This window comes from Muntiacus reevesi, chromosome 1 (assembly GCF_963930625.1).
Source record: "Muntiacus reevesi chromosome 1, mMunRee1.1, whole genome shotgun sequence".
Taxonomy (NCBI): domain Eukaryota; kingdom Metazoa; phylum Chordata; class Mammalia; order Artiodactyla; family Cervidae; genus Muntiacus; species Muntiacus reevesi.
Genome location: NC_089249.1, coordinates 38,887,326 through 38,912,634, shown reverse-complemented (window position 1 = coordinate 38,912,634; position 25,309 = coordinate 38,887,326). Strand labels below are relative to the sequence as shown.

Genomic DNA, 25,309 nt, shown 5'->3' with positions numbered 1-25,309 from the left:
ATATCATAAAGAAAACATTCAAAATATATATTCAGATTATTAACTATTTTCAATTACTCTAATTTTCTCATTGTGTTCTTCCCGCATAAAGTTGGGGGGCGGGAGGATTCTAAGAAAACCGTTTGTTCGAATAGCACCAGCATTTCAGTTTTTCTAATAAATTTCCTAAATAAAGCAACGACAATATTATTTTTCAGGACTAATGGTATATAGAATGTTGTGATAACCTAACACACACATTGATAATCTGTAATAATAGGCATTAATAAGAGTTTCTACAGGGTAAAGCAGAATTAATGATGCATTATGCTTTCACAGATCATGGGATCAACTTCAATTATACTATATATTATATTATATATTATATTAATATATACTGTATATTATACATACAATAGTCTTTCTTGACTTCCTTTTATGTGTGAAACTTGACATTCTTTTAAAGACTGAAAACTGAGATTAAATAAGCTTTTGAGTATTAAATAAACCTTTAGGTGTTAACAAATAACAGTTATATAAAAATTAAATTTCAAACTCTAAAATCCTTTAAGTATTTGTTTTCAAATAAGCTCAGAACATAAGTAGAGTATAAAAAGCAATTATACTGACATCATATTTTATAATTATGTCATAGGGCAGTGTCATTTTGCCAGGAAATTACTATAGAGATATCAAAATCAATATAGCCTTATCTTTTATAAAGTATTAAAATATACTTACCTACCCTTAAGAAATGCCACATAACTTTTGTCTTTCAGGCATTATAACACATTTTAGAATAAATTCCAGGAAGACAAATTAAAAAGATATTTTAATTATAGATTACAAATCACAAGAAAAGAAGAATCCCTCAAATCTTGACAATTTAGCTTAAATTCCTTTGTAAACCAGTTAATATTCTAGTTGTATCACAGCCATAATCTACTAGTTAAATATTGGCATAAAGGCAAAAATTGTTAAGAAAAAAAAATAACTCAAAGGTCATAGCCATCACTGAAAAGAGAAAATATAGTTTTCACAAAATGTCTTTATTTAAATCAACTTAACTTTCCCTGTTAATATTTCTTCTCTAAAAAAAGAAAAAGCCAATGATCTAACAATGACTATTTCACTTACCACATCTCTGTCAATGCGGGCTGCCATCATCTCAGGTGTTTCTTCCTGCTGGTAATAATTTCTCTGCTTCTCAACTAAAGAAAAGAAAATCATACATCTTTCAACCTGTTGCTTAAGTGATACCAATATAAATAACCAGACGTGCAAGCTGTCTAGAAAAGAGTGTCACTGGCAAAAGTAAACACTTGCACTGGATACAAAAATCAAAGCTGTGCTCATCAGCTCTGGCCTGCACCCTCACCACTACCATCTCTGACACGTACCCTCACCACCATCATCTCTGACACTCATTCCCACCGCCACACTTGACAGAGCTGAAGTACCAGCCTTTCATCTGCATGGTATTGATTTACCCTGTAACTTCCCGTCTATTCTCTCTCTTCCAACGTCAGATGCCTGTGGAACCAACCCTGACTTAGTACCCTTTAATTCCTACAGAAGAAAAAAATATACACATTTTTAAGCACCTATTTCTTAAAAGGGGGCAACTAAGTTCTAAGTTTTAAAGCTCCTCATTCTCATACTTTCTAACATCATGATAATAGTAAAGCTTTGGGTCTTGTGATAGTAAAGGGCTTCTAATATTCCAGTTGTAATTAAGCTTAAAGCCCACAATGTTGGGCTCATTCTCATTGGAAGCTATATGCTTTAACAGCAGAAATACCTACAAGAATTTGCAAATTGAAGGACAAAAGTCTCGAAATATTATGTTAGCTCAACTGGTTAGGGCGTGATGTTAATCAGTATCATTATCTGAACTCCTTCTAGCTACAAAACTATTAACACTTTCAATTAACACAGGTACTCATTCCAAGATTTCTCAGTAGATGAAATGAAAGAAAAAGGGATGGATGGAACAGGAGAACTGCATCATTACTAAATGGAAACACAACTCATGATGGATCCTCATGGCTCATCATGTTCAATACAGAGAACTTCAAAAAATACTGCAAAATGCTATGCCTCCTCTATGCCTAACTTTACCCTTAAATGGAATATTCACCAAAAAAGAAAAAAAAATCACCGAGTCTTATGAAACTTAATCAGTACAATTTCCATATATGAAATCTAGCCAGTTAGCTGTTGTTTCTACATGTGGTTGGCTGCTATCTTGGTTAAAGGTATACCAGGCAGTAGTTAAGTTGAAGCTGAAATATAGGTATTAGGAACTCTACTAGGTCCCAAAATATCATTTGCAGGACACAGTGAGGGATATGTAGTATTTCTCAGAGTTTTTCATATTCTGAGGCACTACTAGGAATGCACTGCAATTGCCACTATTCTCCAGAGATCTCTTCTGGAGTCAGGGTAGAGCTATCGCTGCATCCGTGCCTGCATGCTCAGTCGTGTCTGACTCTTTGGGGCCTGTGGACCATAGCCTGCCAGGCTCCTCTGTCCATGGGATTCTCCAGGCAAGAATACTGGAGTGGGTTGCTGTTTGCTCCTCCAGGAGATCTTCCAGACCCAGGAATCAAACCCAGGTCTCCTGCACTGGCAGGTAGATTCTTTACCACTGTGCCACCTGGAAAGCCCCAAGAGCTTTGTCAAGGATCCAAAGGAGTCATCCAACCTAAGTCAGCTGGAGCCTTCAGGTGGAGTAGAGAGATACTCCTCTTAGAGGGCTTTCAACTACAAAGTGGCCTGGATCCAGGGAGAACCTCATATGGTAAGTGGTGTGTTCTGTTTGACCTAGTAGTAAACTAGAAGTTCTGAAAAGCTTTTCTAACTGTAACTTAATAAGATGAGACCGCACAGAGTACTTTAGACAACATCTAATGAGGGACTTCACTGGTGACTCAGACTGTAAAGAGTCTGCCTGAAATGCAGGAGACTGGGATTCGATTCCTGGGTTAGGAAGATCCCCTGGAGAAGGGAATGGCTATCCACTCCAGTATTCTTGCCAGGAGAATCCCACAGACAGAGGAGCCTGGTGGGCTACACTCCCTGGGGTCACAGAGTCGGACATGACTGAGTAACTAACACACACAATGAGGGCTCAGAAATTCCTGGGAATAGATTTTTGTTGTTGTAAATTATAGGTTTGATGGATGTTTTTATAGGTTTATTCAGAATGCCTAAAAAACTTAAGATGTCTTATCCTTCCTCAACTTCAAGGAAGACCATTTTGACCTCTCTCAAAATAAAACCCACATCTCTACCAAAAGAGTAACAATAGCAAAAATACTCTAAGTACACAAGAAGTAGAAAACACTATAAAATTCCACTTAGCATTTTAAATACAAAGTGGAAATGTATATAAAGTGTTATAAAGTTACAGTAACTAATAATTATGCTACTTTATTTTTGAAAAATGGATGTTTCAAAGATTTCTTTCTTTCATCTGTTTGGTAGCTGGGCTTATATGTAAACTGAAAATAGCTTTAAGGACACAAGAGTCTAAATAAAATGGAAAGTGATTAATAAAATGAACTCAATTTGGCAAAAATGACTACCTACTATACTGTTTCAGGCACTATCATATACATTACTCCCTTTCAGAGTCACAGAAACATATGAGCTTAACTCATTCCCATTCTGCAAGTGAGGCATAACTTTTAAGGTCACACAGGTAGATCTTGGGCTTGCCCCAGAGCCTAAATTTTGGTTCACCAGACTCAAAGGACAGTCCAGTACCACTCATTTTGTCAACTAAGTTTTGTAGTTTAACTACACTGCTAGATATTCTTACAAATGATGCTTTACTAATTAAAGAGTAAGTGATTTAAGTAGTCACACTGAAAGTGAAAATGAAGTCACTCAGTTGTGTCCGACTCTTTGCGACCCCATGGACTGTAGCGTACCAGGCTCCTCAGTCCATGGGATTTTCCAGGCAAGAATACTAGGAGGTAAAAGAATTGATGCTATGGTCTCCCATCAAATTCAAACTCACCAGATCACAATTTATTTACCCTTAAAATCAAGAGACTGGACTAAACATATGTGAAGGTATTTTCCAATTATAAAAATTTCAGACATTGTGAAACATTCTGACATATAATATATTACACTATGCCCTTTGGTACGGTTATTTGCTTTAAAGAATATCAAGGCAAAATGACAGTACAGACATAAGACCCATTGGGTAAATTTACATGATGGTGAATGCTATTTAGCCCTTTTCCACCTCCCTATCCCCTGTCGTGACATCCTGCCCTTGTAAACATGAACAGTTTGTCCAAAAGAGGACAGTGGTAAGATAACGGTAATGGAAAGAACTTTGAGGTATCATTATTTAAAAATATTGACCTAAATTATATTAAATATTAAAATATTTAATTTATATATTAAAATTATATTATATCAAATATATCATATTAAATATAATATATTATACTAAGTATAATATATTAATTTAAATATATTTTATAATATTAAGTATATTAAAATATTCTATTATCATTCTTTTAATTGTTAGTTGAGTCAAACTCCCTCTTTGAGTGCTTTAAAAAGAAGAGACTCTAACACTAGATTTATTAAAAGACTGGTCTTAACTCTTAGAGACAATAATCTTACAAAGCCCAAGGTGTAACTTTCCTTTATGTAAGATGTATTTTTACAAAACTAACCTCAAGTTTCAGCTTAGAAATCAGCATCAGAGGCCGAAAGCAAGAACTGGGTCACAACTCAAAGTAAATGTTCAATGAGTACCCATCCCCGGAAGTACTCACAGTCTCCTTGATCAGCTGCCAATGCGGACCAGGCTGCCACTCGACTCCTAACGTCCACCTGGGTCACAGTGCCCGGGGGGACGGGGGCAGGAGCTTTGGGTGGAGGTGGTATACCAGGATCTGCTTTGGAAATCATCCTGAAAACAGATGAAAACAAACTAAGTTTTTACCATCTCTATTTCTATAATACATCAGTTCTCTCACTTTTAAGTATTAGCTCTTTAACCTCAAGAACTATGCCTTGGGGTAGAAAAACAAGGATTTCTTAACTGTTCCATGTTATGTATATTTATAAATGTATATGAAAAGTATAGAACATTTTCAGTTCAGCTGAAAACCAGGTTTAACGTTTTTTTCTGGGTCTCCTATGGTTTGCAAGGGGTGTTAACCAAACTAGAGTCTTAGTATCTATTTATATTCCCTTAGACTATCTCCCCTTAAAATGCCACTCTTTTGTTCATGAGTCTCTAGGACAACAGAAGTGGGAGAAGCCATATCAGAGAAATACCAGAATTATGGAGAGAAAAGCCATGCACACACACATACACACCAACAACCTTGGGAAAGCAAATGAGTTGAGATTACAGACTGCAATCTGTAAAACATGATAATATACCTTTGCTGAAAATATTTTAATTTTTTTTTAATATTTTAATTTTTAAAGAAAAAAATGACTCAAATAAAAACCAATTCTAGCCCTTAATTTCTTTTAATGTTTTTACCTCAAGACATCAAGCCGCCTCTTCTGCTTTCCGCCTTTACTGTCACTGATTGCACTCTCAATATCTTCACTGATTAGATTTGCCTGCAACGAAAGACAAGTTACCTGGGAGGTTATGGATTTCTTTATCTTGGTATGCAGGTTAAAACAGAAAGAGGGATTATGTTCGCTGTCCAAATCAATAAATGTCTTGATGCAAAAGAAAAGTGACTTTTTTTAAAATCTGCTTTTGAAACATGACACTTGTAGTTTTCTTCAGTGAACTTTGTAATGAAAGGATTTGAAAATGGAAGGAATTTTAAAAGATTATTTCATCCAGACTCCTTTAATTAAAAAAAAAAAAGCTATACTTGTATAAAAGCAAAGAGAAAAAGGATTTGCATATGTTGAAAGTATAATCACATGCTGAAAATGTAACTGGGTTAATACCTCTGCCTGGGAAGAGGTGAAGGAATCGGAAGTACCAGCATATGCAGCAGCATCCCTCCCCTCCCCCATCCTCACCATCCACTGGGCACCCTTTAACCATGGACACTCGTAACTCAGTTCCAGCAGAGTCACTCCCCCAGTTTAAGGCAGCCCCAAGTCATCACTAGGTGGACCCCAACACTTGGCCACAACCCTTGTGATAACCCTTTTATTCTGTCATTTTAGGTTAATAAAATTTAGCTTTCTCCAAAGGAATGATGTTTCTGATACTCTTCCAACAAGAGCACTTGAATGTCTGATATGGTTTTCTTGGGAACCAACGTGAGATTAGCAGCTAAGAAGTTTGTTTGGTTCTGAAGTTTATTTATAGCCAGTGATTATTACTGTATGTCACATTCTTACTGGGATATATTCATCTCCTATTTTATGTCTGCTTGTTCTCTTTAATTATTATGTTATCCTCAAATACACACACACACACACACACACACACATTGTTATTTAGTTGCTAAGTCATGTCTGACTCTTTCCAGCCTCATGGACTGCAGGCTGCCAGGCTCCTCTGTCCATGGCATGTCCCAAACAAGAATACTGGAGTGGCTTGCCATTTCCTTCTCCAGGGGATCTTCCTGACTCAGGGATCAAACCTGCATCTCCTATATTGGCAGGAGGATTCTTTTACCATGGGGCCACCAGGGATGCTCCCATATACACACATACATACATAGTTATATATTATACTCTTTACCATAGGCACAGGTAATCATAAAATTTTAGAAGTGAGGCGACACTTAAAGATCATATAATCTGTTCTCGTATTATAATTAGCAAAACTGAAGAATACTCATATGATGATTTGGCCTAGGTCACACAACTATTAAACAAGAATGCTAACGTGTCCTAGTCCAGCTTCACTTGGGTAAGAACATCCTAGTTTTAGGAAGACACTACAAACATCATGCCAAAGGCTTTCTATTATGTGAGGAAATAAAATTGAACGTGTCTAGGAGTCCTGAATTTCCTATGGGCAGGGTGTGGAGTTGGCTATCATATTTCCAAGAAAAAATTTATACTGAGGTAGGCAGGAGCACTGTATAATGATAAAGAAAGGTTAAAACTCAAAAGGAAAGTTGCAAGATGACCCATACAAAAGAAATTACATATATCATTGCATTTATATTTCTAATGGGGCAAGGAGAAAAATCCATCCCAAATGTGGAATATGGCACCAGTGAGTACATGCATAGAGCTGTGTGGTGGTACTTGAGCTTTTAAGCAGGACAAAACAGCATTCAGTAAATCTGTTTTGGACCCATCAATATCATCGTGCCCCAACAAATAAAGCAAGCCCTTTATCCTCAAAACTGGAATCCAGAAACTTCACTCAGTCCAATAACAGTTTCCAGGGAGAGATTTTCAAGCACTGAGACATATAGCAGATTTAAATGTCTTTAAGCATAGCTCTCTGTGTTTAAAATGTTTGAATTAAATTTCACTGTTTTCAGAGTAAAATATCCATCTTAATCCTTACTGATGTAATAAATCTAACCTTGCAAAAAAAATTCTTAACGTGTTTTATGACTTTACAAAGGCAACATATGAGAAGTCGGAATTATCTATTGCCACAATTCTTTCCAAGTAAGATTTTTAGAAAGTCATTTATGACATAAATTGAAATAAAAAGAAAATTATAAAATATACTATTTATAGTCAATCTTAATTTACCTATCATATTTTAATGTCAAAGAATTACAGAAAAGATCAAATGACACTTTATGCTAATCTCCCAACATTTCTTTATAAGAAAAAGAATGCCTGTATATATTACATACAATCAAGAGGTAAATCACTGTCTTGGCAAAGCAAAAATCAACTCAATTAAAAACAATTTCCCTTTTAGAGAAATCAACTCATGAAATAAAGATTCAAGGTTTCAGATAAATTCTAATGTCCAATAAAGCATTGCAAATTATAATCATTTGAAAATTACAGTGTACTTTGAAATATAAATCTTCAGGATATGGCATATTATTACCAGTAACTATGCTCAACTCTTTTCACATTATGACTTGGGGATTACATAACTTGAACAATTATTCAAGTCACATAATTGAACAGTAACCCTTAAATCAGTACCATGGAAAATGTCCAAGTGTTTCATTGCAATAACCCATAGTATGTGATTGGTGCCAGAATAAAACACAGCATAAAACAGATGACATGGTTATTGTCTGTGAAGCATGATTTTTGAAGAATCAATCTTTAATTATAAGTCCAAGTCCCTCAGTGAAGAATTTAATGTATTATCTGCATATTTTTTAAATAAACAGAATGCATCTGATTTTTTAAACAACATTCAATCTTCTCTTTATTTACTTAGCCTAAACACCCTAGGGAAGATATTGAGGTGTTTTCCTTACAAAACTATAAGAAACTAAAAATCTAGAACCTAGTAGCCATATGATTGAAGGAGGTAATCGAAAGCTAGAACATCTGCTTAAAGAGAGAGAAGATTCACCAGCCTTTTACCTTAATCTCATCGCACTGGAAAAGATGAAGGTCTGGCTTGCTCTGGGTTGGCTCTTTGCACACCAGGGCAAGAATCGAATCATAGCTACAGGAGTGCATCACAGCTTGGCAATGCTGAATGGTGTTCAAAGGAAAATTCTCCAATTCATTCTAAAGAGCAAAAATACAACTTGCCTTACTTTTCACTGGATATATAAAACCTACTCCACAAAGAGCTCTAGGCATCATACCAATAATTTTTAAAGTATGCAAACCACATTGACAACACCAATTGAACACTAGTAAACACAGAAAATATGGAGGATGAGTATGTACAAGGAGACAGCAAAGACACCATCCTGGGAGGAGTGAGAGAAAGAGCAAAAAAGATGGAAATATTTAATAAAGAAATGTGGTTCTGTTCTTAATAAACAGAAGAAAACCTGAAATTAGTACTTCTGATTTCCTAAGATTATGGGATAGAGAGGATGCCTTTAAGAGAAAAATAGGTAAACTGATGCCTCTTTCCAAAGTTATTCCCCACCTTACCTGCTATTCCTCTCCCTGTGGCTCTATAATATCAAGGCTTTGCTATGTTTTGTTTTTACTTGAATACTATAGTCATACTCTTAGTTTTTATCTTCAGTAATCACAAATGTTAAGCTAAGAATAATACATCATTTGTACACTTTTTATTTCAGTGAATCTCTTGGAAGGAAAAATTCACTATATAAATTTTTCCAACCAAAAATGTCAAACATCAGGGTTAGAAGAATCTTACTAAAAAATACATTCCTTGAAATGATTAAGCTATTTGGTCATATGAAATTGAATAGTCTCTAACCAATAAAAAGACATGCCAATAAGACCTTGATAGATCAAATAATTACTTCTGAAACAAATGAATTTTCTGTTCATAATAATAATGAATTCTTTGTTAATGAGATACATTTAAGGTGGTTATCCTAACATGAATGGCCATACACAAATAGCAAGCAGTGTCATGATGTAATTGATGGAAGAAATGGTGGTTTTTTGAAAGTAAACAAAATCCAATATCCCTGATAACTGGAACATAAAAAAAACAAACCAACTTTTATTACAGATAGCACATATACACAGACATCACATTTTTTCATTGGATATATAAACTAGAAAAATTTATTCTAAGCCCTCATTCCTTGGGACCCAGAAAATATGAAACAAAAAATGCAGATTCCATTAAAACAGAATGTAACTTCTAAGCCACACCAGGGAGATAGCAATTTTCTTTCAAAATAAATTAAATAATACCCCTTCTCTATAACTACTTGAAACTAGGAGGATTAGAGAAGCTCCCGGGCATTAGTCTCTCACAGAATGCAATGGATGAGATGAAAGAAAGGGCAAATTTTACATCCTACTCCTATCAGAATACTTTAACATGATTACAAAACTTGTTTTCTTTATCTTAGTAACTCAAATGCCTACTAGGCGACGGGGCTCAGAAAAGGCCTTTTTTAAGAGCTCCAGCATCTTACCTGACTACCTATGTGAAAGAAAGGTACCCTGTGTTGACCCGGTGGAAGTTGAGACACATACACACAAACTCCTTCATCCCGATTCACTCACTGGGGTTCAAACCACAACACTTGGATATGGCTTGGCCTAGCATATAATTAGCATATGTCTTAAAGAATAGTGCCCCATAGGGGCTTTAGTTTAGCACTACGTATTTTTTCCTCACTTCTTCCATCTCATCATATATGGTTAAAGAAACATTGTATCCCTCTATTTCTAGTTTAAAAACATGATTTTGCATGCATAAAGTATATGGAGAAGGACATTTTTCCTTCAAATTCACTGATAAGAGTATTTTATGGTGCCAAATATTTACCCATGTTCAAATAATGTGACCTAATGTGAACATAAATATTTTTAGACTTTCTTGAAAATAAAATAGCATATGTTTTTCAAACTTGCCTTTGATTCTAAATCGATCAGGCTCACAGCTTTCTCATCCACCTGAAGAATCATATCTTGAGTCCATACTTTGCCCTTGGCATCGAGCAATTTCAGCTTCCTTATTCCATCATCAACAGTTATCATAGCATCTTTCCGATCCAGAACAAAGGTGGTCAAGTGCTTATGATAGAGAAAAGAAAAAACATAACACACACAGCCTCTTAGTAAACATTTTCCCCCCAAAATTGTGAAGTTAACCTAACTGAAGTCAGCGAGTAGACGGGAAAGACAAAGATTGGGTTGGTCAAAAAATTCATTCAGGATTTTCACACCTCTTACCTGAAAACCCAAACGAACTTTTTCACCAACCCAATACAAAGTACTTTAGAACTTCAAGGGACCCTTACTGGGATAATAAAGTCAAAACAGGTTTTTGATCAATAGAGGAAATGATGCCTTGAATCATAAAATATCTAAATCTGTTTAATACTGAGCCTTGTTGAACTAGACAAACATGAGAAAAACAAACTTTAAACAGCTTAAATAACATGCTCTTTATTTAATCTATTTTATTCCATCTTGGTTATTTATATGTTGAACAACAGAAGGCAGTCTACAAACCAGCCTGAAAACTATAGATACTGGTAGCTGAGAGCAGCAACAGCAATTCTAGTTTGCAACAAGTGTCAAATTATTCACTCCACTGAAACAAAACTTTAAATTTCATTAAGCATGCTTGAGGAAATAGAAACCTAAAACCAGGAGCAATTTAAAAATTATTCCCTAATTCAATATTTTCTATTATAATAAGCAAAGTTCACCCAAATAGATCCCAATTAAGAGCAAGTATCTTAAAAGACAGCAACAGAGGGAAAATTTAAAAAAAAAGAGAGACCACTGTTTAAACAGAACTTGTAATAACTTTAGACAAAACCATCAAGGCTTATTTCAAGAAGATTCCATAATACAAAGTAGAAGTCTTTGTTCTGTTTTTAACCAAAAAAAGGCTGATAACAATAAATGAGTAGTTATTTTAATTTATTCTCCATGAAAACAGATTAACTAGATACTTTTATATTTAACATCTGTTTTTAAAAAATCTAAAAGAAAAATTTCAACCCAATTTACAACATCATAGACATGAAATAAAACATCGCTCTGATTTTACTACCAATTTTTATGTCCCTCAAGCTTCATTCTACATTGTAGCAAACATCAAAGTATCTTACTTCAACGCGGTATTGGGATATATCTGACACGCTGCTGACACTGTCCCGTGCATAATTCTTCCTTTGTTCTGGAAAAGAAGTTTAAAAAGCTGTTATTTACCCATGAATATGCTAGAGTTGATATAGCAGTGTCTCATGGCCATCTCTAAAACTAGTCTATCTCATATATAAGTACAGTAGTTGACAAGTCACCATTGTGTGGTTATCTGAAAATACTCATTATTCATATTCAATGAAAAAGTCATGCAAAAGCTTACATGAAATTCAGAAATGATCTGACCAACATAAATGATCATAATCCCAAAAGTTAACAAGATTATTCATGTATAAGGAAAAAAGTTATTTCATCTAAAGATGTTATTAATCAGGGATGTCCTCTTGATCAGAATAGAGAAAAATCTGGCTTGTAAATTTCATCTTTTAAAGCACTGAGAACAAAATGGAACTGCAAATACTGTCACAGATACTGTATTATATGAGCTAGACTACATTATTAAAATAATAATGCAAGGCACACGTTTCACCATATCCACACGAGGGAGCGGGTTAGAGGAGATTCAAAACATGATTCAATCACACTCAATGCCATTTAACTCTAAAAGTATTCACACATGTACAGAACACAACTGTGATACTCAGAATTGTAGGTATAAGCTGTTAGAAAAAAATAAGAAAGTTAGGTAGAAAGTTACTGCACCAACTATATAAAAAGCAAAACGCAACCTGTTTTTCTTTTGCAAAATGCTGCAAAACCAAAATAAAACATGTGATGGCAATATTTTGTACTTGTTGCTTTCTAATCAAGCAACTTGATCATTTTTAAATTTGGGGTTTCCCGATTTTTTTTCCTATGGTGAAAAAAAACTTTAAGTGGGAAGCAGAAAAATTTGGATTATCGCTTTTGTGTCTTGTCACTAAGTAGGAGACTGATTTTGGCCAAAATCTGCATTTCAGCACACTTATTGTAAATACAAGGGTTAAATAAGCTCAAGTTTCAAAATTCCTACAGCACTAAAATTTATTCTCTCTCTCTCTGCCTCTGTCTCTACCTCTCTCACATAAACACACCTTAGCTTTCCTAATAATCATGTTTTTATCCAAATATAAGCCTGCTTGTTTCAGGTAATATAGAAATTTTCTGATTTTGCTAAAATAGAAGTTGAAAAGTTCTGCTGAACATAAAAGCAAAGTAAGTACAAAAATACTAACTCAGAAAGTTAATACGTAGGATTTTTTAAAACGGTAACTTTTGGTTTTACAATACCTATGAAAGTTACAACTTTTCATTTTTCTTAAAGCCTTATGTGAGAATATAAATATGCCTTTTATTACATCACTCTGATATTAGTCCAATACATTGTTTTTGCTTTTGCAGCATGAAAGTTATTTACTAAAAACAGCCACACTATAACATTCAGCATCTGCTACCTTTCTTTTTTTGTTTGGATGATGATCTGAAGAAGTATGATCCATCTGGTCCTACCAAAACAATGTCACCGAAAAGAAACATCTGATTTCACCTTAAATTTTCTATTCCAGTATGACAAAACATAAACCTTAATTTACACCTTTTTAACAGTACACAACCATAATTTTTCTGATTATCAGTCAAGGATTAATCAATGTGAAATATGAACAAATGGATACTTGATGATAACTCTTAACCCATGATAATGCTTAAAAGGTCAATATTTAATTCAGGGGCACATCTGAGAAAAGCACTGTTAGAAAGAATCAGTATTTCAGAATCACCGGTTCCTCATATTCTAACACAATTCTCCAGGCCCAACTCAAAACACGAGGGCAGTTCTGTTTCCTTTTGTCTGGCCTCAGGACCATAAATGAAATGGCAGCGGTTGCCATGGTCTCCAATATTGACATGGCAACCCTGGGATGTTCAAATGCTTGACTGAGTTTTTCAGTTAAGTGAATGGCAAACACAGTTGAAGATAAAAACTATTAGACGTTCTGTAATTAAATATTCTCATTACGAGACAATAAAACTTTGTTCCCCCAAATTTCCTAACACACAGTTTCTCAAACCTACAGTAAAATACTTTACAAAAGTAGAAAACACTGATAGCATTCATAAACAGTATGATGCTAAGTGATAGATAAGGTACCATTTCTAATATTCTAAATTATGGATCCATTGTCAGAATTCCTAAGCTCTTTCTCTCCAGTGTTATACAATAAACAAGATGTATGTGTTACAAGAAATTACCTTTTAAAAATCCTAAAAATGTGCAAATGCCATAAAATGGATTTATAAATAAACTAGTAGTTTCAGTGATTTAAATCAATGAATAAAAGTTACTATGAACATTTTAATAGAAAATTTTGAAATAAAGCACCTAAAAGGCAATTAGAGCAACATTTGTTTTTTAAGAAATCATATGTACTCTCAAGTACAGCTGTAAATAGTAATTATGCTTCTAAGCCTGAAATATTTCACCCAGAGCTCTAAAACAGTATGGTAAGCCTCAATAAAGTTACCATGATACTTAAGATAAAGTCTCTATTAAGGTTCATCACTTCTCTAAGAAATGGTTCTCAACCTTGGCTGCACATTAGAAAATGAACTTTAAAAAACACTGCACGTCCTCCCCCACCCCCACTGCATAGCCCAGGATTCTAATGTAGTTGGTCTAGGATGCAGTCTGAGCACTGGGCTTTGTAAAAGCTCTCCAGGAAATTCTAATTTTTTTCATTCTAATTCCAAGTTTGGAAACTACTATTCCAAAATCAGTACAAAGGCCAACTCAACTACCACCTGCTAAGTTAATTTTTTTTTAGGCTAATTACTTTACAATATTGTACTGGTTTTGCCATACATTGACTTCAATCCACCACGGGTGTACATGTGTTCCCCATCCTGAACCCCCCTCCCAACTCCCTCCCCAACCCATCCCTCTGGGTCATCCCAGTGCACCAGCCCCGAGCATCCTGTCTCATGCATCGAATCTGGGCTGGCAATCCGTTTCACATATGATATTATACATGTTTCAATGCTATTCTCCCAAACCATCCCACCCTCACCTTCTCCCAGAGAGTCCAAAAGACTGTTCTGTACATCTGTGTCTCTTTTGCTGTCTCGCATACAGGGTTATCGTTACCATCTTTCTAAATTCCATATATATGCATTAGTATACTGTATTGGTATTTTTCTTTCTGGCTTACTTCACTCTGTATAATAGGCTCCACTTTCATCCACCTCATTAGAACTGATTCATATGAATTCTTTTTAACGGCTGAGTAATATTCCATGGTGTATATGTACCACAGCTTCCTTATCCATTCGTCTGCTGATGGGCATCTAGGTTGCTTCCATGTCTTGGCTATTATAAACAGTGCTGCGATGAACATTGGGGTACACCTGTCTCTTTCAATTCTGGTTTCCTCAGTGTGTATGCCCAACAGTGGTAGTTGAAATTTTTTTCTTTCATGTAAGTCATGGTCAAATAGTCTCTCTCTCTGATACAATTAGAGTTAGGAACAAACTCTACTTGACTGTAGTGCCACTGATGGTACTTCACTGTTTTTCCTGATGCCTTTATTCCACGGAACAGAATATACAAACCCAAAGGGATGGAATTAGGTGGGTTCAGTTAGCAAAGATGGACATTCTTTATGCATTACTTTAGTGTTATTGAGTTGATACAGTGCTGTGAAAACTGATATTTTACTTCTGGACCAGGTACTTAAACTTAGGTTTCAGTGAACTTTGATTAAGATGTATCACTGTAGGTTCATCAGATCTAACAGGTTTATTCCCCTGAAGGTGGCTACTGACAGTGGAGGAAGCTAGGCTGTGGGGGTTTATGGAAAATCTTGATACTCCTCGATTTTGCTGTGAACCTAAAACTAACCCCCAAAATGTCTTAATTAAAAAAAAAAAAAAGGTTTCACTTAATTCTTCAACGAGTACAATGACCACTATGCCAATACTCAGGTTTCAGCATTTAAGCTTAATTCTCATTTGCCTATATTGCTGTTTACATATAAGATAGCAAGATTTGAAACAGCTAATATTCAGAAAATTGTTATTTTCTCTTTCTCTGAAAACAAAATGCTGCTCAGAAAGTAAAGATTTGGTTATTAAAAATAAAAAGTGTAACATAAAAGTGAAAGTGAAACTCACTCAGTCGTGTCCGACTCTTTGCAACCCCATGGACTATACATTCCGTGGAATTCTCTAGGCCAGAATACTGGAGTGGGTAGCCTTTCCCTTCTCCAGGGAATCTTCCCAACCCAGGGATCAAACACAGGTCTCCTGCATTGCAGGCGGATTCTTTACCAGCTGAACCACCAGGGAAGCCGAACATAAAAGTAGCTGCCAAGTATTCCTCTAAGTAAAACAATGGGTTATTGTTCATACTACTTTACACTTATAGAAACTTTCAGCCATAGGAAAGAAGAACTCCTTTTCCATTATTTTAGTGTTTAATTTCTGTACAGAAGAGGTGGCTTAGTGGGAATCAGTAAGAAGCAGTGAGTAATAATTACCAGCTCTCATGATGTAGGCAACTATAAGCAAGATTGACAAATCAGTCTTTGAACAAGATCACTTTTTAAAAACAAACAAGGTCATTTTTACAAAACCACATAATTTAAGAATTCATTTTATTGCCTGGTCCAACAAGTTGTTAAAACAGCTCATCTCCCAAGGAGAAAAAAAGCTTTAAAACTTTCAGATAACATAGAAAATTTGCCAAACTGTCTGTTTGAGCCACACGCACTTGACATGCTCTATGAAGCTGGATGTCGGCTCTAACATTGCCCAACCTCCTGGTAATATACAGTCAAGAGCCTTTTACTTATTACAGTTTTAAAAAATGCTTTTTCTTAAAATATGTATTTTTTTCCAAGCAAATTACACCTTGTCAACAATGAGGATGGAAATAAGAAAAGTGGGTTTTAACCCTTCGGTGCCACATGACTTTATAAGACCTCTCCTAGACTTCAAATGAGACAATTAAAGAGACTGATAATTCCAAACTAAGAACAGAAAGAAAAAGATAAGAACAAACTGAAAAATATGTGGGTCAATATCTATATTTGAGAACATTGAGTTGAGCACTGTGTAAAAATACAGCAAAGTTTACAGTCAGTTATATAGAAATGAAGCATAGAGATAACAGATTACTGATGCTCACTTTACCAGTACCTCCACAAGAAGAAAAAAGAAAAGCAAGAAGAAAGCAATTATATCTTCCTACATGTTAACATCACAACAGTGTTCAAAGTCCAGGTAAAATGGAACTTGAGAGACTGCCTGTCATATTTATCTTTTACTACATCATTGCCCAACAATATAATAAATGTAGGTCATGACAATAAAGTATTACTAAATGGTAATTCTGTGAAACATATTTTTCTGGTGATAGGATGACTTTAAACAGCTGATTAGTTATGGTAAGTTGTCATATTCCACATTTAGCTCATTTAAAGGAAAGTCACTTTTCTAGGAAGTTCAGCTGTTCAGAACACAGCAAAGAACCCACACTTAAATAAAATAAGCTCTCCGAGCGGGAGACAGAGATGTCACAATGTCTAATGTTAATATTTGCACATGTTAATGCATAGACTATCTATTCCCTACTTACAATCTATGTGTAATACTCACAAGATTTCCTATTGGTTTCTTACCCTACATATGTCAAAAGCAAAGCTAGAAGCAGGCACGTTACCAACAAAGGACAGTTCACCTGAGTTTATTAAAACTGCTAGCCACAGGACCTAGCCACCCAGGAAAATACAACAGCTTCAAATACTCCCAAGGGAAAAGATCCCGTATGATTTGGTGTCAAGTTAAGGAATGGGCTTCCCTGGGGCTCAGGGGTAAAGAATCCACCTGCCAAAGCAGGAGACGTGAGTTCCATCCCTGGGTCGGGAAGATCCCCTGGAGGAGGACATGGCAACCCACTCCAGTCCTCTTGCCTGGAGAATCCCATGGACAGAGGAGCCTGGCAGGCTACAGTCCCTGGGGTCGCAAAGAGTTTGACAGGATGTAGCAGCTAAACAACGATAACAGCAGCAAAGGTAAGGAATGTAGTCTCTGAACACCTCACAGTACACCAGCTGGCGTATACGCCACCGACCCTCTGAGTCACGGACAAAGGATACAGGAGCCTCCCCAACAGAAGGGGATGCCTAAGGCTTTTTACAAGCATTTTCCTTAAAAAAAAGACTATGACAAGCAGGCTAGCTGGAAAAAAAATACATAAAATTTTCAATTCCCTGATAATGGCAGCCAAATGAAATGTTACCACCATGAGATAAGAAAAGAAAGAAACTGTACAAGAGAGAAATTAATATGTATTTTCTACTTATATTGTCAGGGACTTCACTCATGCAGAGCCTCTCACATGCTGGCTTTAAAATTTCTTGTATAATAATGAATCAATGACAGCTTAGGGTGATTAAAACTGCAGCACAACTTAACCATTTTCCTTGAATAAATTAAAGAATATATCTAGAAGAAGCAAATTTATTATCATAATTGTGCAGTTCACATTCATAGGACTTATAAAAAAATATTCCTAGTGATAGCTGGGATGCAAACTTTAAAATATATGATGAAGATTACCTCTTGTTCCTGACAAAGTATCACTGAGATGAGATGTATGATATTTGGAGGTAACATAAAAATATTAAATTTGATGCATCTGTGAACCCGTGACTAAAAGTTACCCTCCTATACCCTTCCTCACTACCATGATGGGTTCACTACTTCTATTTTTTCTATACACTTCCTGCAAATTTATCATCATTTCTATTTTGCAGTTGAGGAAACTGGGACCAACAGATTAAATCGTCCGCTCAAAATGGTGGCCCTTTTGGTAGAAGTGCTATGATTCAGCCATGGATCACGTGGCCCCCCCAAACCTATGCACTGCCTCTCTGAGAGAGATACTGAAGCAGTCATAATGGTGCATTATGGTGTCAGACTGAAAAGTGTTCTCATAAAAAAGATCAAGCTGCATGAAACTCCTGACACAGGCTCTAGCCTGTGCTCGGCACATAAAAAACACTGGTCATTGCTGTGAAACTCAGGTTGCAGCATGCTAAATAATGCCCACACATCCCAGAGGTATCCATGTGCCAGGCATGAAGCCGAGTGTATTCTTGAAAGATTGATTCAACTGGTTTCATCATCGGAAAGGAGAAATCTTAAAGGCATGCACTGTGACACGATAAATGACATTACAAATCTCTCCTTTACCAACATGCTAATTAAAAAAGAAAAGTTAAAACTGTGCAGTTTGGGAGGCTAAACAGTCCTAAAATTAACTAAATATAGTTAGAGCTTCAACTGGAATTTTATTCCAGCTGAATAAACTAGAAAAGGTTTGTTCAAAACCTGGACGTGTTTCTACGCTGCCATTCATCCATGTAACCATTCATCCCATTGACTGGGAACCTGTCAGAGAGAAGGCATAATGTACATATGTGTCTTTGTGGACAGTGTGCTGAGAGGGAAAGGTGAGTATTAGCTACAAGGAGGAGTGAAATGTTACCTGCAACTTCAAGGAATTTAAAACCCTCTGACATATAAGCCTAACACACTGCTGAGTCTTCTTTCTTCCTGATAAATGCCTCTAGCATTTGCCTGTTTCCATCATTCTATTTATGTCTTCTGTTTACCTATTTGCTGCTCATTTTTGTCACACTACCCCAAATTAACTGTTACTTTTTCATAGTCAAGACTTTTAAATTTATGTTACTTTGACAAATTACCTCACCTTAGAACGGAGCCCCAGTTGGCTTTAAATGTAAAAAGGGGGGAATAAAAATTTACTACTTAAAAGCTAAAGATTCAATTCCTGGGTAGGAAGACTCAATATTGTGAAGATGACTATATTACCAAATGCAATCTACAGATTCAATATGATCCCTATCAAATTATCAATGTCATTTTTCACAGGACTAGAGCAAAATATTTCACAATTCATATGGAAACACAAAAGATCCCGAATAGCCAAAGCAGTCTTGAGAAAGAAGAACAGAGCTGAAGGAATCAACCCTCTTGACATCAGATTACACTACAAAGCTACTCATCATGACAGTATGGTACTGGTATAAAAACAGGAATATAGACCAATGGGACAAGATAGAAAGTCCAGAAAAAACCCATGTACCTATTGGTCCTTATTTTTGACAAGGGAGGCAAGAATACACAATGGGGCAAAGACAGCCTCTTCAATAAATGGTGCTGGGAAAACTGGACAGCAACATGTAAAAGAATGTAATTAGAACACTTCCTAACACCAAACACAAAGATAAATTCAAACTGGATGAAAGACCTAAATGTAAGACCAGAAACTATAAAAATCTTAGAGGAAAACACAGGCAGAACACTTGATGACATAAATCAAAGCAAAATCCTCTATGACCCACCTCCTAGAGTAATGGAAACAAAAACAGAAGTAAACAAGTGGGACCTGATTAAACTTAAAAGCTTTTGCACAGCAAAGGAAACTATAAGCAAGACAATCCTCAGAATGGGAGAAAATAATAGCAAATGAAACAACTGATAAAGGATTAATTTCCAAAATATACAAACAACTCATACAAGTCAATGCCAGAAAAACAAACAGCCCAAACAAAAAGTGGGAATAAGATCTAAACAGATATTTCTCCAAAGAAGGCATACAGATGGCTAACAAACACATGAAAAGATGTTCAATTTTGCTCATTATTAGAGAAACGCAAAGCAAAACTACAATGAGATACCACCTCACACCAGTCAGAATGGCCATCATCAAAAAGTCTACAAACAATAAATGCTGGAGAGGGTGTGGAGAAAAAGAAACACTCCTGCACTGTTGGTGGGAATGTAAACTGATACCGTCATTATGGAAGATGGTATGGAGATTCCTTAAAAACTAGGGATAAAATCACCATATGACCCAGAAATCCCACTCCTAGGCATTTACCCTGAGGAAACCAAAATTGACAGAGACACATGTATCCCATTGTTCAGTGCAGCATTATTTACAATAGCTAGAACATGGAAGCAACCTAGATGTCCATCGACAGATGAATGGATAAAGAACTTGTGGTATATATACACAATGGAATATTACTCAGCCATAAAAAGGAATGCATTTGAGTCAGTTCTGATGAGGTGGATGAACCTAGAACCTATTATACAGAGTGAAGCGAGTCACAAAATGAAAGATAAATATCGTATTCTAACACATACATACACAATCTAGAAGGATGGTTCAGTTCGGTTACTCAGTTATGCCCGACTCTTTACAACCCCATGAACTGTAGCACACCAGGCCTCCCTGTCCATCACCAACCCCCCGGAGCCCACCCAAACCCATGTCCATTGAGTTGGTGATGCCATCCAACCATCTCATCCTCTGTCTTCCCCTTCTCCTCCTGCCCTCAATCTTTCCCAGCATCAGGGTCTTTTCAAATGAGTCAGCTCTTTGCATCAGGTGGTCAAAGTATTGGAGTTTCAGCTTCAGCATCAATCCTTCAATGAACACCCAGAACCGATCTCCTTTAGGATGGACTGGCTGGATCTCCTTGCAGTCCAAGGGACTCTCAAGAGTCTTCTCCAACACCACAGTTCAAAAGTATCAATTCTTTGGTGCTCAGCTTTCTTTATAGGCCAACTCTCACATCCATACATGACTACTGGAAAAACCATAGCCTTGACTAGATGGACCTTTGCTGACAAAGTAATGTCTCTGCTTTTTAATATGCTGTCTAGGTTGGTCACAACTTTCCTTCCAAGTAGTAAGTGTCTTTTAATTTCATGGCTGCAGTCACATCTGCAGTGATTTTGCTGTCTTAGCTCTCTGAAAATAGACCTTTTTTTTCTCATTTATTTTTATTAGTTGGAGGCTAATTACTTTACAATATTGTAGTGGTTTTTGCCATATATTGACATGAATCAGTCATGAAAATAGACCATTGAATCTATAGTATTTGTGAAAAGCTTAATACTCTTTCTCCCTAACAAAAACCTTTGGGTTATTATTTAGATATCTGACTTATCTACATTATTTAGGTCTCTGATTCATCTATTCCCATCCATATACATCCAGTCCATCTTCACCTGCTACCAGAGTGATCCAAAACAAATAGGACTTATTATTCTCCCCCCCTCCCCGACCCCCACCTCCACTAAAGCACTTCACTGACCAGTCATTCCTTTTAAACAGTGTTCAGATGCCAGTGCATTATTTTTTTCTAATGTGGTCTATGTTTGATTTTCTGATCTTATTTCCCGATGTTCTACCTTGAACCCTCCAGTTAGTACTCAACTGTTTACAACTCACTGATGCACTATATTTATTCTACAGGTGTTAACTGAGCATAAGTTACACATTAGCCACTGAGCTAAACTTAGGGAATCCTGATGCTAAGAAGGCAAAGGTGGCCCACATTCATGGAGCTTAGGGTCTAGTTTTAGAAGGCTTAATACAACTGTTTAAGGCACCCTCTAGCCCCACAAATGCCTGGAGAATTTCAGAGTTTAACCTCTCTATGAAATTCCTCCTGCTCACCCCACTCACATAGAAGAGTTGACTCCACCACACCACCATCTGCACCTCATTGCCACCCAAGCTTATTTAAAGCACTTTATAACATTGCAAGCACAGGCCTACCTCACCAAAACAGTGACCATCTCTTATTCATGTTTGAAATGAATCAAATGACATGTAAACAGAGACTGTGAAGATCACAGTCAGGCACACAGAAACAAATAAGTATCTGTCTTGAAATGAAAGACTGAAGGAATTATTTTTGCCAAAAAGAAAAGTTTTTCCCTTTTCAACTTCTTCAAGTCATGCTCTAGAGTGTAAGTCTTATAAAGTCAAGGGACCTTATTACTGGCCCTATTTGGGGCACATATATTACTGGCCCTGTTCTGGGCATGTATTAATCACAAAATAAATATTTGTTGAATATATTCTCTAGATCTACAACTCATAATGACTAGGGCATGGTAAGAATGTCACAATATCGTACTCAAGAGAACTGAAACCAAAGCTAATCAGATTGACAAGGTCATAGGAAAATGTATATGGTATAAAATCCATTTTATGAATGTGTCCTAAAGTCTAGTCACTGGATATACAGGAAGAGAAAGAATCACAAAACCTTAGAATGAGTCATTTTTACCACAGCCAAAATTTCGTAGCTCTCAATGACGTAAAAAGAAAAGAATTTCAACTTGAGAAAATGCTATTGGTTCCTACAGTTGATAACAAACGATAGCAAATATATACAGTGTTTTCTGCTTGCCAGACACTGTACTAAGCATTTCACACATAGTAGCTCATTAAATTCTTATATCAAGCCTATGAGATATTCCCATTATACAGATAAGCAAAATGAGGGACACATAGGTAAAGTAATTTGTTCAGGATCACTCAACTAATAAATGGCAGAATTGGATTTCAACCAGGAAGGCGGGCTCCAGAGTCTTTGCTCTTAACTCTAATACTAGTCTCATTCTTTATGGGTATACAGTAACAAAAGGCCACACAGATCCCATAAAAGCAAATGTCTTCTTAAACACATGTGATATGTTTCAGGAGTCCTCAACTTCTTTGTAGTACTGAATTCTGTTTTATATTTGAAGTTTAAAAAAAAAACAGTATTTATAGCTGAGACAACAGAAGGAAGACAATGGAAGTTAGAGAAAGATCACTAAGAAATTCCATAAGGGCTATTGGTCAAACTGTAACACTATCCAAAAAGTTCAAGAGCTGTAAGGAAGAAGTCCCGCTGTCAGCCCATGATCAACAGGATCAATCATGAAGATCAACAAACACATCACGCATCATTAGATGGGGAAATCTACCTAAGGTACTCAGGTCTCCATAGAAAAAGTCTCCATAGAAAGCACTGAATACATTTCATCTGTAGTTCTAAATTGTATGACAGCCAGCAGAGATTATGGCTTTGGTAGCTTCACAGAAATTATTTTTAGAATAATCCTTATGTATTTATCTCTATTTCATTCCCAATAATATAAACAAGCCATAGGTTCAAACTGTGGCTTTGAACATGTCATTTGCAAAGGTAGTCAGAAACATATTTATACCCCCTTAAATATACTAACATACCATAGAGAGCCTTTGCACTTGTTCGTGAACTGTGATCTCTGTCCATGGAAAAGGTGGATGATCCGTAGCCACTGTAATAAAAAAATAAAAAATAAAAAAAGGTCAGTGTGATGACTTAAAGTCCAAACGAAGCAATAAAAAATCAAAACTACAAATACAAATTCCAGTGTACCACAATCACCATACGTTTTTAGAAAAATATATAGAGTTTATACAGCTGGTTCTGTCCAGAAACAGGCTATTGGATCCTGATCCAATACAGATGCTCTCAAATGCCAAGTCAGAACCACAGCCAAGGGACTTCCCTGGTGGTCCAGTGGTTAAGACTTTGCGTTCCAATGCAGAGGGTACAGGTTTGATCCCTGGCAGAGGAGCTAAGATCCCACATGCCTTGTGAATAACAACAACAAAAGACCAAAACATGAAAACAGAAGCAATATTGTAACAAATTCAACAAAGACTCAAAAAACAAAAAAACAAAAAAACACCAACCATGGAGATTCAAAAAGGTTGAAGCTAGCTTAGAAAAATTTAAGTTTACCATACTAAATTGAGTTTTGAGCAGTGATCCAATTATAAAAAGCTCTCAGTCATTCAAACTATAGCAAAATAGACACTACTGTTTTGACAAATACTTAAAGAGAAGTTAACAAAAATAACACTTAATCATTAAATTTGACTAGCTATACCCTACTTCTAATTTACTGTTATGTGAAGTAAACATTATTTAAATTTTTAAAATTTACTCAGCAAACATTTATTAAGCCCTAAAATCTAGAAACTCAACATTCAGAAAACTAAGATCATGGCATCTGGTCCCATCACTTCATGGCAAATAGATGGGGAAACAGTGACACACTTTACTTTTTCAGGCTCCAAAATCACTGCAGATGGTGGCTGCAGCTATGAAATTAAAAGATGCTTGCTCCTTGGAAGAAAAGTTATGACCAACCTAGACAGCATATTAAAAAGCAGAGACATCACTTTACCAACAAAGGTCTGTCTAGTCAAAGCTATGGTTTTTCCAGTGGTCACGTATGGATATGAGAGTTGGACTGTAAAGGAAGCTGAGCATCGAAGAACTGATGTTTCTGAACTGTGGTGTTGAAGAAGACTCTTGAGAATCCCTTGGACAGCAAGGAGATCCAACCAGTCAATCCTAAAGGAAATCATTCCTGAATATTCATTGGTAGGACTGATGCTGAAGCTGAAACTCCCATACTTTGGCCACCTGATTCAAAACTGACTCATTTGAAAAGACCCTGATGCTGGGAAAGATTGAAGGCAAGAGAAGGGGAAGACAGAGGATGAGATGGTTGGATGGCATCACCAACTCAGTGGACATGAGTGTGGGTAAACTCCAGGAGTTGGTGATGGCCAGGGAGGCCTGGCATGTTGCAGTCCACGGGGTCGCAATGAGTCAGACACAAATGAGCAACTGAACTGAACTGAACTGAAAATCTAGAAAAATGAGGAGTAATGTGGGTGGCTTCCCTGGTGGTTCAGTGGTAAAGAATCTGCCTGCCAATGCAGAAGACACAAGTTCGATCCCTGTGTTGTGAAGATACTTAAAGAGAAGGAAATGGCAACCCACTC

The 25,309-nt window shown here is 36.2% G+C and overlaps 1 protein-coding gene across 5 annotated transcripts in view; it reads right to left on the bottom strand.

Annotated features, from left to right (window-relative positions):
- EPS8 (EGFR pathway substrate 8, signaling adaptor) overlaps positions 1–25,309 on the bottom strand; it is a 193,453-nt gene that overhangs the window by 46,010 nt on the left and 122,134 nt on the right. For all 5 annotated transcript variants that reach the window (XM_065940842.1, XM_065940835.1, XM_065940812.1 and 2 more), the window contains 7 exons: positions 23,714–23,784; positions 11,616–11,683; positions 10,405–10,566; positions 8,464–8,613; positions 5,507–5,589; positions 4,785–4,921; positions 1,117–1,190 (listed from right to left, as the gene is read on the bottom strand). In XM_065940842.1, coding sequence (XP_065796914.1) covers positions 1,117–1,190; positions 4,785–4,921; positions 5,507–5,589; positions 8,464–8,613; positions 10,405–10,566; positions 11,616–11,683; positions 23,714–23,784 — 745 coding nt within the window. The remainder of the gene's footprint in view (positions 1–1,116; positions 1,191–4,784; positions 4,922–5,506; positions 5,590–8,463; positions 8,614–10,404; positions 10,567–11,615; positions 11,684–23,713; positions 23,785–25,309) is intronic.